Here is a 16,590-nt window from a genome sequence, read left to right as displayed (position 1 = left end):
AAAGCAAAGATTTCTATTCCCATCACTTCTTTTCAAAATTCTTGCGGTCTTAGCCATTGCAATAAGACAAGAAAAGGACATAAATATTGTACACATTAGAAAGAAGAAATAAAACTCTCTTTAATCATAGAGGATATAATTATCTATATAAAATATAGAGAGTTCACAAAAACCTACTAGAATTAATGAGGGAGTTTAGTAAGGTCACAGAATACAAAGTCACTATTATAAAATTCAACTTAATTTTTATGTACTAGTTATGAATAACTGGGACAAATTTAAAAATAAAATTGTATTTGCAATAGAATCCAAAAAAATGAAATATTTACAGATAAATAGAACAAATAAGTGTAAGATCTCTACACTGAAAATTACTAAAAGGAATCAACATCTAAAGAAATGGATGAATATACCATGTTGATGAACTGGATCACTCATTATTATTACTATATCATTTATCCCCAAATTGATCTATGGATTCAGCGCTCCCTTCAAAATTTCAGCAGAATTGTGAATTAATTCTAAATTTTATATGGACATGCATAAGGCCTTGGATTTCCAAAGTATTTTAAAAAGAATAAGTTATGGTGAAAAGAATAGAGAATCCATAAATGGGTTGACACTTAACCCACACTCTATATAAATATTAACTTGAGGCAAAAATAAAAAATAAAAAAACATAATGTATGATTCCATTAATATGAAATTCCAGAATTAATTTAGAGTAACAGAAAGCAAATCAGTGGTTGCTGAGCATGGGGCCTAAGGAAGAAACTGACTGCCAAGAAGTATAAAGGGCAGAAGAAAATTGGAAATGTTCTGAATATGGACTGTGGATGATGCTTTGCGTGTGCTCATCTCCTAAAACTCTGCAAATTTTACATTTTAAGTGGGTGTGTTTATTGCCCCTAGTTATACCTCATTGAGCTCCACTAAAAAGGTATTTTTCCCATTCTGTATGGCTCTCTATCCATATCCACTAAGTGCAACCTGAAGGTCCTCTTGCAGGCAAACATTACCTTAGAGGCTGACCTCGTGAGTGAGCAGGGAACAACTCTGAGGTGGTCTGGGAGTGGGTGTGCGAGGTGGTGATGCGATGGCCATGCTGGGAGGGGGGCACCTGCTGCAGCCATGGAGATGCACAGACTCCCAACAGCTAAACCACCCATGCCCTGCCCCCAGCCACATGCACACATACATGTAGGGCCCCATCTTATGTAGAAGGCCAAGGACACACTCTCATAAACTGTTTAGGGAGGATCTTGGACAGTTTCTGGCCCCTGCACCACTTCCTTCTCTCAAGTTCACAGTGATACCATCGACACAGCTTTCCTTTTCCTGTAAAATATTGACACTTGTTGGTGGTCGTTGGTGGGCAAGTGGCCTTCCACTTCTACCTTTCATCATTGCTGGGTGAGACTGCTACCTGCAAAGCAAAAAACTAACACCAAGGAAAATGCAGGAAGGAAACAGAAGCTCAAGCAGATGTCTGTGCCTATTTAGGCCACGTTCCACTGAGGAAGGAGCAGAGGTAGTTTTAATGCTCCCACTTACTGAGTGCTGCCCTAAAGCCCCAACAACCAACCGTGCTATTCATTTCTGAGATGTGTGAATGCTTGTTACATCATTCTCTGCTCTTTTATTGATTAAAATGTCCTAGAAATTAGAATACTTCAAATGTCCATAAGTATACCTAAAATTAGCCCTCAATCTTTTCTAACATAAACATATGCCTATCATTTCAGAGATTTCTGCACACTTTGGAGCTGGGTCCTCAGTGACTTACAATTTTCATGAATTTTATCCGTTAAGTACAAACTCCAGCCCCCATGCTGCTTCATTTCATGGGGACATGGTTTTAGCTAGAGAGATGATCACATTCAGTTTCCAAACACTGCAAACCCCGAGCTTGCTGCTCTACGTGGACTCCTTCTACAATGAATACCTCTCTGTTATCCTGGCCAAAAATGGTGAGTCTCATTTGAGTGTTAGAAATGTAAATTGTGTCGTTAATACTGTACGGGTGGAGTGTTCAGTGTCCAAGCCTCTCAGATTAGAAACAAGGAAAAATTTTCATACTCTGCAAATGCCAGTTTGTTTTATTTTGCTTTGTTTTCCAGAACTGCAAAAATATTGTTTCAGATGTATCATTTCAGTAATTATATTAAGATTCTTCCAGAAAATTTTTTATGAATTTGCATTATCTCAGGTAAACAGAAATGTTATTATCACTGGAAGCTCTTCATTGGAAGTATAACGTGTCTAGTTATATGTAGAAAATATTTCCTCCTTCTAAGCAAAGGGAAGAAGAATTAAGGTGGGTCTTAACACAGTAAGGTCATGCAAAAATGACTGTCCATGAGCACCAGATAAACCTTGGTTTTTTACTCTGTCCGTGGTTCTGAGGTTAAATTTTCCATATCCACTGAAAATGGAAGGTACAATCACACCAATCAGCCAACAACTATGCTTCCAGTGGGAAAATAAAGCACAGCTTTAGGCATTTCAAATAGAAAGTCAGGGCACTAATTCAATATCTGGGAAAACTTGCAAATCTCTCTGGCTGGCAGGATTTGGGCAGAGCCCACGTGATGGGTAGAAGCATGAAGCTGCACCTTTGTGGAGCAGGTCACACTGAGCCATAGGGATCTTGTGTCCTACAAAGAGCTTATTACTATATTTCACTTCTGCATCATGCCTGCAGATTTTAGAAATAAAACCTCCAGTGTGTGCATAAACAATTTGTTTATATAAAAACAAAAATAAACAACATGCTGCCAAGCATCTCAAATATGACCCCAAGTAAGAATGGTGGCAGACTTAAGCTACACACCACCTGAATGGCAGGAACATTTCATCATCTCGTGGGAAGAAACCCTGGGAAGGGCGCAGTGGGCTCCCCACCAGTGAGAAAGCAAGGAGAATTAACTCTAGGGGTGCCTTTGGTCGAGTTCACTTCCCACTGGTCAGCCTCACCATCTGCAGTATCTTCCGTGGCCCCTCAGGCCTCCAATAGCCCCTGGCCACATGACAGCTCCCAGGACCAGCCACACTCTCTTGTAACTCACATTTCGGATTTGGGAAATAAGACCAAAGAAGACCAGACGAGGAAGACAGAAGCTTCAGCATTCCTTAATGCTCCTTTTGCAAAGATGGAGCAGAATTCAGACATTAGCATGTGATAGAGTGGGTGCTTTCTTTCAGAGAACTGAGAATTGTGGGAAAGAGCACTCTTATTAACACCTTATCTTGAGTTAAAAATGGTGTCATCAGAATGGAGACCAGCAAGATGCTTCACATGAACCGTGAATAGACTCAAAGCACAAAATGTTGTTCCTAGAAGCAACGGAATAATAATCACTTCTCCAGAGTATAGAAAGGCAGCTTTTAAAACATTTTGTTGTTTAAATATCCTATATTTTTCTATTCTAGGTAGTTTGCAGATTAGGTACAAGTTAGATCTACATCAGGATCCTGATGTCTTTAACTTTAACTTCAAGAATATGGCAGATGGGCACCTTCACCACATGAAGATCAACAGAGAGGAAGGAGTGGTCTTCGTAGAGGTAAGAGCATCATCAGCCAAACAGTAATTAACCTCCTACTTCCCCACCTGCTATGTGTCACTTACAGTAATATTTTGATAATGAAGCATAATACAAAGGTTCCTTCTCTATGTTAATCTCTCATGTGCTGCACACAAGAAATCATAGTCCAGGATTTTTATTTATTTAGTAATGGAAACCTGCCAAATACAGTATAAAATTTAATTACTTAAATTTTCCCTCATTTATTTTAATTGACTTGTTATGAAATGTTGTCTGTGGTTAACAGGTGGAGTATTTGTAAATGATTCTCCTGTGGGAATCCACAAGAGTACAAATGTTATGACAATTAAGGATATGATTTATATAAAATACAATTATGATTAAAATGTGCATAACTAACAAAATAGACTCGAGTCATTGTAGAGTAAGTGAAATTACATACTGTCAGCACTCTTGAAGAAAAACATTAGTGTATTTGCTCTCTACGTGGAATAACCTACTTTGGCTTTTACTCTTTAGGTTTTATTTTGAGATATGTAAAAGCTTTGGATGTTTGCATTTTTTGTGGGTTCTACCAAATACAGGTCATTCATCTTGTGTCAGGAAGTGATAAGGGCCATGCAGAACACAGGGGGCAGGGGGTGGGGGTGGGCAACGGAGATCTGAGACACCATGAAAATTGCTCCATGAACTAGCACTCCACTGTCAGATGACGAGTTTCTTAACATGGGTTTTTTCCATCAGGTGTAACCCTACGTTCCTTTTCTAGTGGATCATTTCCATTCCATGACCTCCCTTTGCTTCTTGCCATGTCACTGACAACTGACAGATGTGTTGGTGTTTGCTTCTCGTGAGGCAGGTGGACCAGAAAGCCCGGAGCCAAGTGAGCCTGTCGTCTGGCACAGAATTCAACGCTGTCAAATCCCTCGTGCTGGGCAAGATCTTAGGCAAGTAGACGCAGAGCTCCCCACCCCGTGCCCCCTCCCTGGGTCACAGGGTCATGCCACTAACACAGAAGCAAGCTCCTTGTTTTATTTTCATTAGATCATTCATGCCGATCAAGGCAGAAACCCTACTGGATCTGGGTTGCCCATAATCATGAGAACACACTTCCCACAGACAAGCAAGCAAATAGCATTGAGAACAGCTACACACTCTTGTTCCTTGTTCTGTCGTTAGCACAAGGACTGTGGAGACTTTCTGACCTCAAACTGTACTGAAGGATATCGGTCCAAACAGAAACAGAGTTCATAGGTCCAGAACCCTACCCAGGATGACGTGTGAAGGAGGTCTGTAGAGAGCACACGTCTGTGGTCCGTGTGCTCATGATGGTGCCCGGGCGGTGGTGCACGGACGTTCCTTGCCTGGCTACCACGCTCACCAGAACAGCATTTCATGCAGCCTGGTCTCCTCGGCCACAGCCTGGGCATCACTGCAGAGCAGTGGCATCTAGGAGTTGGGTGGGCACGCTTTCCATCCCCCCTGTCCCCAGGTATTCAGGTGAAAGCAGGTAAGACTTAGGAAGGCTTGCTTTTTAGTTATGAACTGTAAACACCATGGATTTTCACATATTACTTTGGGAAATGGTCTCCAGTTTGTTTCCTATCCCTCATCTTGTTTTGACACTAACGGGATAGACTTTATCCAAGGTAATGATTTTTCCATTGCTTCCTTTTTGTATCTATATTCCTGAGTCTTTCACATGTTCCTCATATGTAATTTCAAAGTCCTGAGCATGCGAGTGTACACATGGGTAGACGATAAAAGTATAAATCACTGAAGAGGATGATAGCTAGGTTTTTAACTCTGTGCTAATGAGTTAATATGTTTTCCAACACTATGCTGGGCATTAAAAGGATGCATTCCCATTCTTCAGTCAACATTGAAAATGTCATGAATTGTAATGTTCTAACAGGTTCTATTTAATAGAAGAAAAGTAACATGTGAAAAGTCCTATTTATATAGTGCAAGTTTAATCGAAAATCCAAACCGAGCCAGATAGATAGAGCCTGGTTTGAATATTATATATATATAATATATATATAATTTTTCAGTTAAACTTGCATTATATGAGAAGGCAAATTTTACATAAATGCACATATATTTTATACATAAATATAAAACTTAATTTCAAGATAAATCTATAATGACAAAGTTGATTTAAAATGGCGATTCTGAACACTTGGTTAAAACACTGATGATCCCGTAGCGGATAAGCAGATAGCGTGTGGAGCCCTGATGGTGTCCAGTCCACGCTTCGGGAACAGGGCCGGGGCTCCCACAGAACACACCAACAACAAAGCAGAGTCATTGTTTCTCATCCCAAGCCCACAGTCCGATGATCACTGACTGACCTCAGAGCATCCCAGGTGGTCAACACACGACGAAGACCCCGCCCCAGGGTGGCTACGCCCTAGCAGGAGGGTCCCAGGATACAGGGCACGTGTACAGGACAAGCGTGGACACTGCAGCGTGGACACAGCATCCACACTGCAGAGGACTTGAGAAGTGGACAAACATTTGAAGAAGGGGAGAGTCACCCACAGCTTCGGGCTGGATGTGACTGAGTGTTGGGCTCCAGGACAGGGCTTGGGGAGAACAGACCACATAGGGTCTTGTGGGCACCACAGTCCAAGAACTGACTTTACTCCCATGAAACGTGGCGCTGCTGAGTCCGTGGTCCGACCCTGCTGCTGGGGCGAGGGAGACGGGCCCCATCGGAGGTGCTGGCCATGACCCACACCGGCAGCATAGGGAGGGCAGGAGGGGAGGTGGGAGCACTCCTGAGGGGGGGCAGGGCAGGTGAGGCCCAGCTCTGCACCTGCTGGAACGGGGGCATCCGTCAGACGCTGGCGTGGTCGAGCAGGGCGCACGGCCCCTGGTGTGTGTGATGCCTGTCCTTCGCAGTCCGCAGGGCGGAGGGGAGATGGGCTAACGCATGGACTTTCATTTCCTCCCTGGTAGCAGTTTGCATTTTATTCCATTTTCAACTATGGCACCAAATCAGTCTTTAATCCTAAACAATCAAAAGCCCACGGACCGTCCCACCCTCTCCTGCTCGACGGCCCCAGCTGGGGGCTGTCTGGCCCCAGGGACCCCACTGTGTGGGGGGTGGAGCGACCCAGGCCCCATCCTGTGCCCCACTGAGAGCTCGTCCCCTGGCCCTGTGGCTAGTTACTGGTTTTGCCTGAACTAAGCGAGCATCTGATAATCCCAGAGATGTCCAGGTTCTGTGACCCTAGCCCGGGCCAAATTTTTGTTGAATTGCTGCTTTCCATGCTTGGGGGGATGGAGGCAGTCTTCTTCCAGTGAGCTGAACGATCACCCATTGAGAGAGCACGCATTGACCGCCAATGTCCAATAAATTACTGCAGCTATTATGCAGACGTGGCCCCAAAACACACAAATTCCTGCCCTCAAAACTCCACAGCCTAAGCTCAAACACGGAGTATGCAAATAAGTTAACAAAGTTTATACACATTAAGCATTGTTTAAAAACGTTGACAAGAGTTATTTTTAAAAATACACCTTATGTTCAAAAACAACACTGAAGTTAGTGGGCAAAGAGGCCCCGTGACGTAGCAAAGTGTTGTCTGACCAACCGGGGAAGTGGCCCAGGTCACACAGAGCTCAGTGAATGAAAGAAATATGCGGTACATCCCTTCAATCACGTGGGTAAAGAACTTTGGGGCGGAACGGAATGTACTGATGCTTCCACACGAATTCCGTGTCCATCAGCATATTATTCAGGCTCTAAAGTACAGTTGATGCTCAGGCCAAGCAGTGGAGTTTACAGCTGAAGCAACAGGGAGTCATGAAATTTGAAATAAAAATTCATTTACCATATGCCCGAGGGCACAGATTCTGACCAAGGTCTAATGACACTTCCCACGTCTTGATTTTTATTTGAAGATTTGTCTTGCCAGAAGCCGAATAAAACTTCCAAAGCATTCTGCAAGCTCTGTGTTCTGGGCGGGCAGCATGAGGTGCCTGGTTACAAGGGCTCCCGAGGTGGGCCACAGGGCGCTCACTCCCAGAGACGTGCCCAACACCGAGGGGAGGTGCCAGTGTTTCTCCCGGAGCCCACCGGTTCCTGCTTCAACCTTTCCCTCCGCCAACACTGGGTGAGTGTCTCCCAGTGTGGATTTTAGCGGCAGTGTCCCCATCCGGCGACCCGAGTCATCCTCGTGTGCACTGGGGTACCCCAGACAGAACCGTCCAGGGTCCTCGTTGGTTAAAATACGCATCTAAGTGTTACCTCTCTGACGGGCTTCACTTGATGGTACACGCTCTGGTCACATTTTCTCAGATTCCATATGATCATTTCAGAGTAAGAAGCCTTTAAAAGTCAACTCTTCAGATCTCAGATTTTGTAGCTCTGAATATGATCAAGAATGTGCGCATGATGCACGGAAGCTCTGAAAACGCTCTCCCTTAGTCAGAGTGTTAAGTAGGTGACACTGAGGAATATTGGTCATCAGGACGCTGTCCATGCTCAGTACATGAACCATAAAACAAACAGCAAAATCTAAGTGCAGACAAAGAAAAGACTAATTCTTTGGAAGGAAAGGCGGTCTCCCCCTGGGACATTGAAGTAACGAAAAATGTGGTCTACAGTGGTCCCAGCCCAGGATGGTCATGCTCCAAGCCCAGGGTGCCCCATGGCGGTGTGTGGCACCATGAGCAGGCACCGACCTTGCCCCTTCAGGTGTCCGTGGAGCCTGCCTCCCGCACACTGCGAACGACTGAGCCCCATCAGCTCCTTCAGAAGAAACCCCATGGAGAGGATGCATGAGGATGTGGAGGATGGTCTTGAGAGTGTGCCCTGGGCACAGGGACTTCTCCCGGTCTCCTCGGCCCAAATGGGAGCTGTGGCCGGGAAGCCCGAGCTCCTCTGTCTGCTGGTGTGGGGCCCGCTACCTGCCCTCCCTGGGCTCTGGTTACTCCTCTGTCAAATGGGATAATCAGGTAAACCGTGTCTCAGAGGCTGTTAGGAGCACTCAGAGCAGTGACAGTTGCTTCCATGGATTATCTAAATTTTCACAGAATAAGTAAAAATCGGGGTAGATTATTTCTAAGATTCTTCTCAAAAATTAAATCGTATAATATAAACAACCAGCCATTTGAGATAACAGATACCCAGAGGTATCTTCAGAACTGTGAGACAGTCTGCCTACTGTCCCTGGAGTTTCATGGCTCCAAGCAAACCATACTCTGATGCATTCCAGATGTCTCCGTTTAACCGTAGGTCCGTTAGGACAGCCGTGTTTCCTGAACCCATTAAGTATGACATGCACAGAGAAAAGTGTAATATTCTCAGTACACAGCTGGGAGAACCTGGACAAAGGGAACTCAGTTTGATCAAGAAGAGAAGGTGACTAGTGTCCAGCAACCCCCGGAGGGTCCCCAGCCGGGAGCAGCACATAGCCCGCACGTCTCCAGACTTAACAGGGAAGGGCGGTGCCGTGTGTGTGTTTTGTGTCCGATTTTTTCCTTCCACTTTAATGCCCATGAGCAGAACCCCTCAGTCTTTTGTTGGCTAGGCTTTGGTGGAGGGGGTGCCGGAAGCCTCAGCTGCTGCCTTTGTAATCACGCGCTCCAGAAACTCTCCTCCCAGAGCACGCTCTCCACACGACTTCCAAGGCCTACAACCTGGTTTTTCTTCCAGACCATTTCTGGAAGGATTTGTTCTTCAGAACAGTGGGAGCTGCTGCTTTCAGGAAACACACAGCTAACTGATAAACAGGCAAAACTACCTAAGAATCTAAATGGCTGGGAGTTCTACAACCTGAGATTTCAGAAACTTGATTTTGTCTCAAGAATTGGATTTAGAGTTTGTTCTTGAGAGAAAAGATTGTACAATAGCAAAATTTAAAATAACGCAGCCAGTTCTCCCTAAAAATCACAGAGTAGAGTAAATGCCGGGGCCCCACGCCCACGCCCCAGCCCTGACTGGCCGACTCTCGCAGGTGGTCACTGCCCACCACTGCCCACCACTCCCCCTTCTCCCTCCCTGGGGCCCTTCCCCACTGCACCTGTCATCAGCCTGGTCTCTCAGGAGAGCAGACGACACTGAGGATGGCCAACAGAGCTTCGTGTGCACATTTCTATGAAAACACACACATAAAGGGCAGGTATGTGCACACGCAAAAGACACATTAAGGATGAAAAAGGTTAAAGCTAAAGAAAGCATTCATGGTGCAGCTCAGGGCATCAATAGGGAAGATGCCTGTTTGGGCCTCTTGTGGCACGACTGTTAGGTCAGCCTGGCGAGCTAGCAGGCAGGGTAGGGATGAGCCAACTCCTGTGGGCATCTCCTCCTGGGCTGGAGGGAACCTGGACCAGCACGGAGAAGGCCCGGCTGTGGGTCCTGCAACACCGAGGCGCCTGAGCTTGTCTCCAGGGGTCCGGCAGGATGCATCCAAGAGCAGAGGCAGCTGAGGATCTTTGTAGTGACGCTGCCAGCCAGGGTGTCACATCCCGGAAATACAACCCCACACCCCAGGGGCTCTGACAGAGGGAGAGAGAGGGCGGAACACCCACCACTGTCTCTGCAACATGGAGCTGTCCAAAGGACAGGCGCTGCTCGCGCACACTCGGAAGAACGAGGTCTGAATTGGGAGCAGCTGTGGGGACTGCAGCTGCAGAGTCGGTGGATGACCCCAAGCACAGCTGAGTCCCCACTGATGCTGGAACTTGAGCAGAAACCCGCAACCACCGGCCAAACCACAGAGGTGATGGAGGAAGCCCCCAGAGGATTGCTCTGATGCTCATCTGTAAACTGAGCGGAGCCCGGGGATGAGGAGGGGGACCACAGCGGGAGCAGCGACCCTTCAGGTAAGAACAAACTGCTTGGAGACACGACCTACACGTGCTCAGTAACGCTCCTGGCCTGTCCCCGCCCCATACCGTGCCCACTACGTGCGCTCACTCCCCACGCCCCACAAACACGCCCCGTTAACCGCCCGCCCACCACGCGCACCCCACTAACCGCGCCGTCTCCCGCAGAGCCCGGCGGCCACGTGGATGAAGACACCAAGCAGGCTGGCGCTCGAGGCTTCTCCGGCTGCCTCTCCGCCCTGCAGTTCGAGCGCGCGGCCCCGCTGAAGGCTGCGCTGCATCCCGGGCGCTCCGGGCGCGCCTCGGTGCGGGGGCCGGTGGCCTCGTCGGAATGTGGGGCCGGCCCAGGAGGCGGCGCGGCGCGAGAGCGGACGCACGCAAGAGCAGGTGCGCGCCCTGTGCGGCCACAGCGAGCCCCCGGGGCCGGGTGGGCCTGCACTCAGCCGGGGCCCCTGAAATCTCAGCCCGCAGCTCCCTTGACCAAGTCTTCTTCCTCTCCTCCTTCTTCTTCTTCCTCTTCTTCTTCTTCCTCTTCTTCTTCTTCTTTCTTCTTCTTCTTCTTCTTCAAGATTTTATTTATTTACGTTAGAGAGCTTGTGTGAGCGGGGGAGGGTCAGAGGGAGAGAGACTCTCTAGCCGACTCCCCGCGGATCACAGAGCTGATGCCGGCCTCGATCCCGCCGCCCTGAGTCCAGGACCTGAGCCGAAATCAAGAGCCCAACGCTTAACGGACTGAGCCACCCCGGCGCCCCGTCCAGTTAAAGCATTCTTAATGCAGACTGACAATTCTAAAGTTAAAACCACACGAATTCCACTTTTACAAGGTAATTCCCCTCAGACTTGTGTTCCTTCCTCCCTGCAGAACGTCCTGGAGTGGTGGAGGAGGGGAGACCCATGGCTGGCGAGACCCACGGACACTCGGCACTGATTGGAGGTGCGTTCCTGGCTCACCCGTCGCGGGGATTCGGGCAGTGTCTCCACTAGCAGAGGATCCAGACCCTCCTATCTCCCAGGAACCAGCTGTTTAGTTCAGTCCTGGGGAGTCTGACCTTCTCTGATGTCATCTTCCCAAAGCCAGCCCTGTAGGAGACTCTCTGTATACGTAATTGATGATTTCATTGAGGGGCCCATTAAGGAATTACTGTAAACACATCTAACAATGAAAAGGTCTGACCTTGAGAACAGGCCCCCAGCTCCCCGAGGGTGTGCAGTTTGAGGAAATGGGTTTCTGGGCCGTGGACCCAAGTTGGCCTCTGCTCGGGGTGGTGGAGACGCATTCTCCATCTGTGGTGTGTTTGGGGAGCTTTGCTCTGCGGGGTTTAGGTACTGTCCCAATGCACACGTCACTGTGGGTTGTTTTTATGAAGAAAACATTGGGCTAATAGTGTTGGATCACAACTTTTTAGCTGAAGAGGTAAAACCATCATTCTCAGATGAAATCGTGGTGAAAACATATACCCAAGGCTGACATAAAAATCAAACATTACCAAGCGCCTGATACCTGTCCTGCAGTGTCCACCCAGCAGCTCGGGGACACTCTGCCAGGTCTGCCGCGGCCTCTCCTGTCCCCAGCAGCTCTGCTGGGACCCCTCCCTGCCAGCCTAGGAAAGAGTGCTCACTCTTTCTTGTTCCTTCTGTCTTGCCACTCGTGTTTGACGTCTCGTTCTCGGGGGTGCGGTCGACATGCATGAACACTTGGCTTTGCTATAGCCCGGTGTTCTGGGATCTGCATGAGTATTTGCACTGAAAAGCTTTCTAAAATCATGGATTTCTCCCACTTAGAGATTTGATTAAATTTGTCTAACGTGCAGAAGGTTGAGAACCACAGGCTTTGGTGTTAATCATCAAAACGTTGTCAAGTGGAGATCTCAAATACCGTGGAGTCTATAAATTCCCATATTCAGTATGTTCCTATGACAAATTTAGTGACAGAGACCATGCACACGTGTGTGTACATAGAGATCTCACATACGGCTATAAATCACTGTGCCATATTCAAGTTATTTTAAAATAATTTTTACAAGGGTGTACAATTCAGTTTCCTTAACAAACATATTAGGCACTTTGTGAAGAAATGGTGCAGTCTATACTTGGGGAATAATCTGAGCCTGTCTGCTTACTGACGAGCATCTCGTCTGGGAGACACAGTGCATTTACTTCTGGACTCGGGAAATCAAATCCAACTCTGAATTGATGGCACAGGAACAAGATAAGCAATGTTTAGAAGGTTGGGAGAAGGCCACGTGCCCCCTGACCGAGAGCCCCTACAGCTCAGGGTCCCCAGTTCACAGTAGAGGCCTGCGGCGGGGGGTGGGCCGTGAGCGGGGACTCCGGGCTGGGGTGTGCTGGGCACACTCGCCGTCCTGGCCCTGACCGTTTCCCTCGCCCCCCCCCCCCCACCAGGCGTGGTAGCCGTGGCCATATTCGTCCTGCTCTGCGTCACTGCTGTGGCCATCTGCCTGTACCGGCAGAGGAGCTCGTACCCAACCACGGAGCTGGACGGACCCGGGAAGCAGGGCAGCTCCGTGGCCGTGCCCAGATGTGAGCTTGGCGGGCCAGACGCCGTGGGTGGGGACCAGCAGGCGGGCTTCTGAGTGGGAGCCGGGCTGAGTGAGCTCTCCCTTGATCCGATGTCCTCACTGAGACCTCAACGGCCACAAGTCACCTTGAACCACGCAGGGCACCAGGCCGACTCTCGGGGTCCTCAGAGGCCTTGTCCCACGGATGACTCCTCAGCCCCCATTTGCGTCACTGCGCTTACGTCTCCACGATTCCAGTACCGTCTCGTCCGTGTTGGTTCTGATGCCATCGTGTTTGGTGGACTGGAGTCAGCTGCCTAGCGCCTGCGGCTTTAAAAGGGAAGCTTGCTTGGGCGGTGGGGAGGCCTGGCCTTGCTGCGCGTGAAGCTGTGCTCTGCGACCGGTGCCAACTTCAGTGAACTGAATAGGCTTCTGCCCGTGCTCGCTGAATACTCACGTCTGCCGTGAGCCGTAGCCACGTGGCCCAAACCATACAGCCTTTCTGCCTTTGTCTTTGCTGGTCTGGTTGGCGCAAAGCACCGTTCCCTAGAGAGACTCTCATTTGTGTTCTCCTGTTGGGATGCGCACGGTGAATGTGGACACGCCTGGCCCTAGCTGCCGTCTGCCAGAGCCAACCGCACGTGTCCCCAGAGGCCCGCACCTGGCAGCGCCCTGACTCAGACGATCTCATAGACTTTTTTTAAGTTAAAATGGAAGAGCAGAAAGAACCACAAATTCTTACTGTTGAAATGTATTTTTAATTGCATCTGCAATACCTAAATGGTGAATTATAGTAAATTTATTTCCCTAAACCCTTGGGTGATCATGTTAGTTTTCTTTGTGGTGGTAAAATCCTGCTGTTGGTTTGATGCTTGTTAGCCTGGCTTATTCCCCTGATGGTCTCACCGACTCTCCTCGCCGTCCTGAGACTCAGCCATGGAGACTCTTCCTCACATGTTAGAAAGCAAACCCATCTGTGTATCAAATTTCCTTCCTAAAATGTCGGGCACAAATTCCTGTGTGCTGCGCCTACGGGTCGCGATGGCCTAGGCATGTTGGACTGTGGGCTGGAACCACACCCTGACCTGGACAACCAGAATAACCCTGAAATCCACCGTTCTAGCCTCACCTCCAGGATGTGGACATCCATTTCTTAGAGTTCCCAGAACCAACGGGACCATCTTAGGGTGCAGCCCAGGAAAGAACAGAGGGCAGACTATTCCAGGGAAAGTGGCTGGGAGTTACTTTCGGAGCGCTGAGAGAGGAAAGGTGGCCGGGAGCCTCCAGGTAGGTCCTGTGCTCCCCACTCACCACGGCCCGGGTCCCCGAGCATGCCCACACCAGAGAAAGGGGGCAGTGCCTGGCTTCTCCGGTCCACCTCACATCTGCTTCCTGTCTCCTCCTCCACGGTAGCCGGACCTTACTTCCTCTGCTGAAAACCCTCACCCTTCCCTATGTGACCCTGTTGGTGTTTTTTCTATAATTCCAAGGTTCTCAATTCACTCGGTAGCTGAGGAAGGGCAAGTGTTGGTGAGCGGGCACACATTTCCCCCCGTGAGATGGACAGGGAGGACCAGAGAGATGCTGAGTCTGATCACGCAGAGCTGAGCACAGACCGTGGTGCCTTGGCCACATTTACAAATGAGGGGGACTCACTGAGCACCTGGTGTCTCAGTGGACAGAGGGGGCCGCACGCCCACCACAGCCCACCTCCCACAAAAGCACAAGCCTACGTCGTGTGTCTTCGCTGTCCGTCCTCAGTTTATAAACTCTGCCTTCTTGTTTGTTGATAGAATGGGACTTTGGAAATAAAGCGAGGAATACATTTTTATTTTAAAGGAATTCATATGACGTTTTATAATTGTGAAATAAGAGCTTTCTAACAGTAGAAACAGTGTAGCTGTGTGCTTCCCACACTTCATGCAGGGCCCAGCATTGCTGTTCTTTGCAAATGAATGCTGCCGTCACCGTGCCAGGTTCTCACTGGGAACGGCTCACAGGGAAGCGTGAGGATGAGGGAAGGGCTCCCTGGGTGCGGCAGGTGCAAGTAATCAGCGCTCGTCGATGCTTGAGTCCCACGCTGCCGCTCGCTCGGGTCACGCACACAACACAGCTGCTGTCCGTCAAGTACGTCTCCTCCTTAGCGCTTGCCAGGGTGGCTGTCGGTCCTGGGACACGTTAGTGCACCCACAAAAGTCACAAGGCAAGAATGCTCACCCATTTCTCTTTGCAAAGTAAAACAAAGTGTAATAATTAGCTCATTAGAGAAGCCCGAGCTCCCCTTAGCCACTCCTGCTTCCAGCGGGAATCAGAACGGGGTTGTATGTCACGGCCAGCCTGTCATGGATCAGCGCATGTCCCCACATGCCTTAAACACATCCCTGTTTCCTGCTTTCCCACTGGATAATGGAGAATATAAGCAAGAAAGAAGGGCAGGGTCTGTCCTATTAGCACACGAACATGCATGTGATGTGTGAGCACACACGTGTGAGAATGTGAACACATGTGAGCAATATGTGAGCACGTGTGTGAGGAATGCATGAACACATGGTGTGAGAATGTGAGTACAGGTGTGCAAAATGTGTGAGCACACACGTGTGAGGAATGTGTGAGCACACATGTGTGAGCAATGTGTGCACCATGCATGTGAGAACGTGAGCACACACATGAGGAATATGTGAGCACATGCATGTGAGGAATGTGAGCACATGTGAGGAATGTGTGAGCACGTGCGTGTGAGGAATGCGTGAGCCCACACATGTAACAATGAAGGGTAAAGAGCAGAAGGGGAGACCTTGAAAGCTGCCGGTCTTCTGGACCTACGGGCATTTGGAACTTTGGGTCATTAAAGTGGAGCTTCCGTTGGCGGCCGGCCTCACTGAGAAAGAATCGTGTCAGTGCTGGGTGCCCAGCTTGAACACCTTACCTACAAGCGATAGGTTCTCAGCTGACACGATCAGTGTGCGGTTTGGCAGGAAGATGGTCCTTCCCTGGGGGCGTGGATGTCTGTGTTTTCTGGGGAATTTAGGTCCCTCACGGAAGGGGCCGTGGGCCTCCCCTGTGAGCACTGTGGCAGCCGGCTGGGGGGGCCCGGACACCCCCGTCCTGTGGGAAGGGTCTTCGTCCCACCACAGAGTTTCCGTGGGCGCACTACCAGTTCAGCCTCTCCCGCCCGCGGCTGTCTGCCCGCCCGCGGCTGTCTGTCTCTCTGCGCGGCACTGAGGCCCACCCCCAGCCTGCCCGCACCAGGGCTCTGGTTCTGGAACGGTCCCCATCGCAGGTTCTATCTGCCTCTCCGCTGGCTTGGCTGGAAGAATCCCCTGGGTCCTAGCAGCCCACCCATGTCTCACACGCTTGGTCCTTCCCATTTGCTTGGGTCTTGTAATTTTGTTTTGTTTTATCTTTGGGGTTTTTCTAACTTGGTTGCTGTCAGTTTGGTGGGTTTAAGAAACGAATGGATGTTAAAATCTAAGCGTTTCATGTTTAACTAAAAGTCCCCTGCCTAACATTTCCCGATTTTTAAAACCTGTGCTTCCTCGTGTGAAACCTTGGGCCCCTGCCCATCTCCGTGCTGCGGGGAGTAAAAAGCTCGGCGTACGGTCCACACGCACACAAGACGGGCTCCTGTCAGGTGGGGAGCGTGGCTCCGCTGATGCGCCCACCTGCACGGCCCTGGCGTCTGC

At 49.2% G+C, this 16,590-nt stretch overlaps 1 protein-coding gene across 2 annotated transcripts in view; it reads left to right on the top strand.

The window, feature by feature from the left end:
- LOC113920904 (contactin-associated protein-like 4) overlaps nt 1-13,695 on the top strand; it is a 169,142-nt gene extending 155,447 nt beyond the window's left edge. The window contains exons 19-24 of one of the 2 annotated variants that reach the window (XM_027591300.2): nt 1,746-1,970; nt 3,433-3,566; nt 4,408-4,495; nt 10,557-10,775; nt 11,251-11,322; nt 12,792-13,695. In XM_027591300.2, the coding sequence (XP_027447101.2) occupies nt 1,746-1,970; nt 3,433-3,566; nt 4,408-4,495; nt 10,557-10,775; nt 11,251-11,322; nt 12,792-12,982 (929 nt within the window). In that variant the 3' untranslated portion in view covers nt 12,983-13,695. Of the gene's footprint in view, nt 1-1,745; nt 1,971-3,432; nt 3,567-4,407; nt 4,773-10,556; nt 10,776-11,250; nt 11,323-12,791 lie in introns of those variants that run through there. The other variant, XM_027591299.2, reaches the window with a different exon arrangement.
- Nucleotides 13,696-16,590: the final 2,895 nt, after the last annotated feature.

Source organism: Zalophus californianus, chromosome 3 (assembly GCF_009762305.2).
Source record: "Zalophus californianus isolate mZalCal1 chromosome 3, mZalCal1.pri.v2, whole genome shotgun sequence".
Taxonomy (NCBI): domain Eukaryota; kingdom Metazoa; phylum Chordata; class Mammalia; order Carnivora; family Otariidae; genus Zalophus; species Zalophus californianus.
The sequence above is the reverse complement of the archived record's forward strand: the minus strand, read 5'-3'. Positions and strand labels throughout refer to the sequence as shown.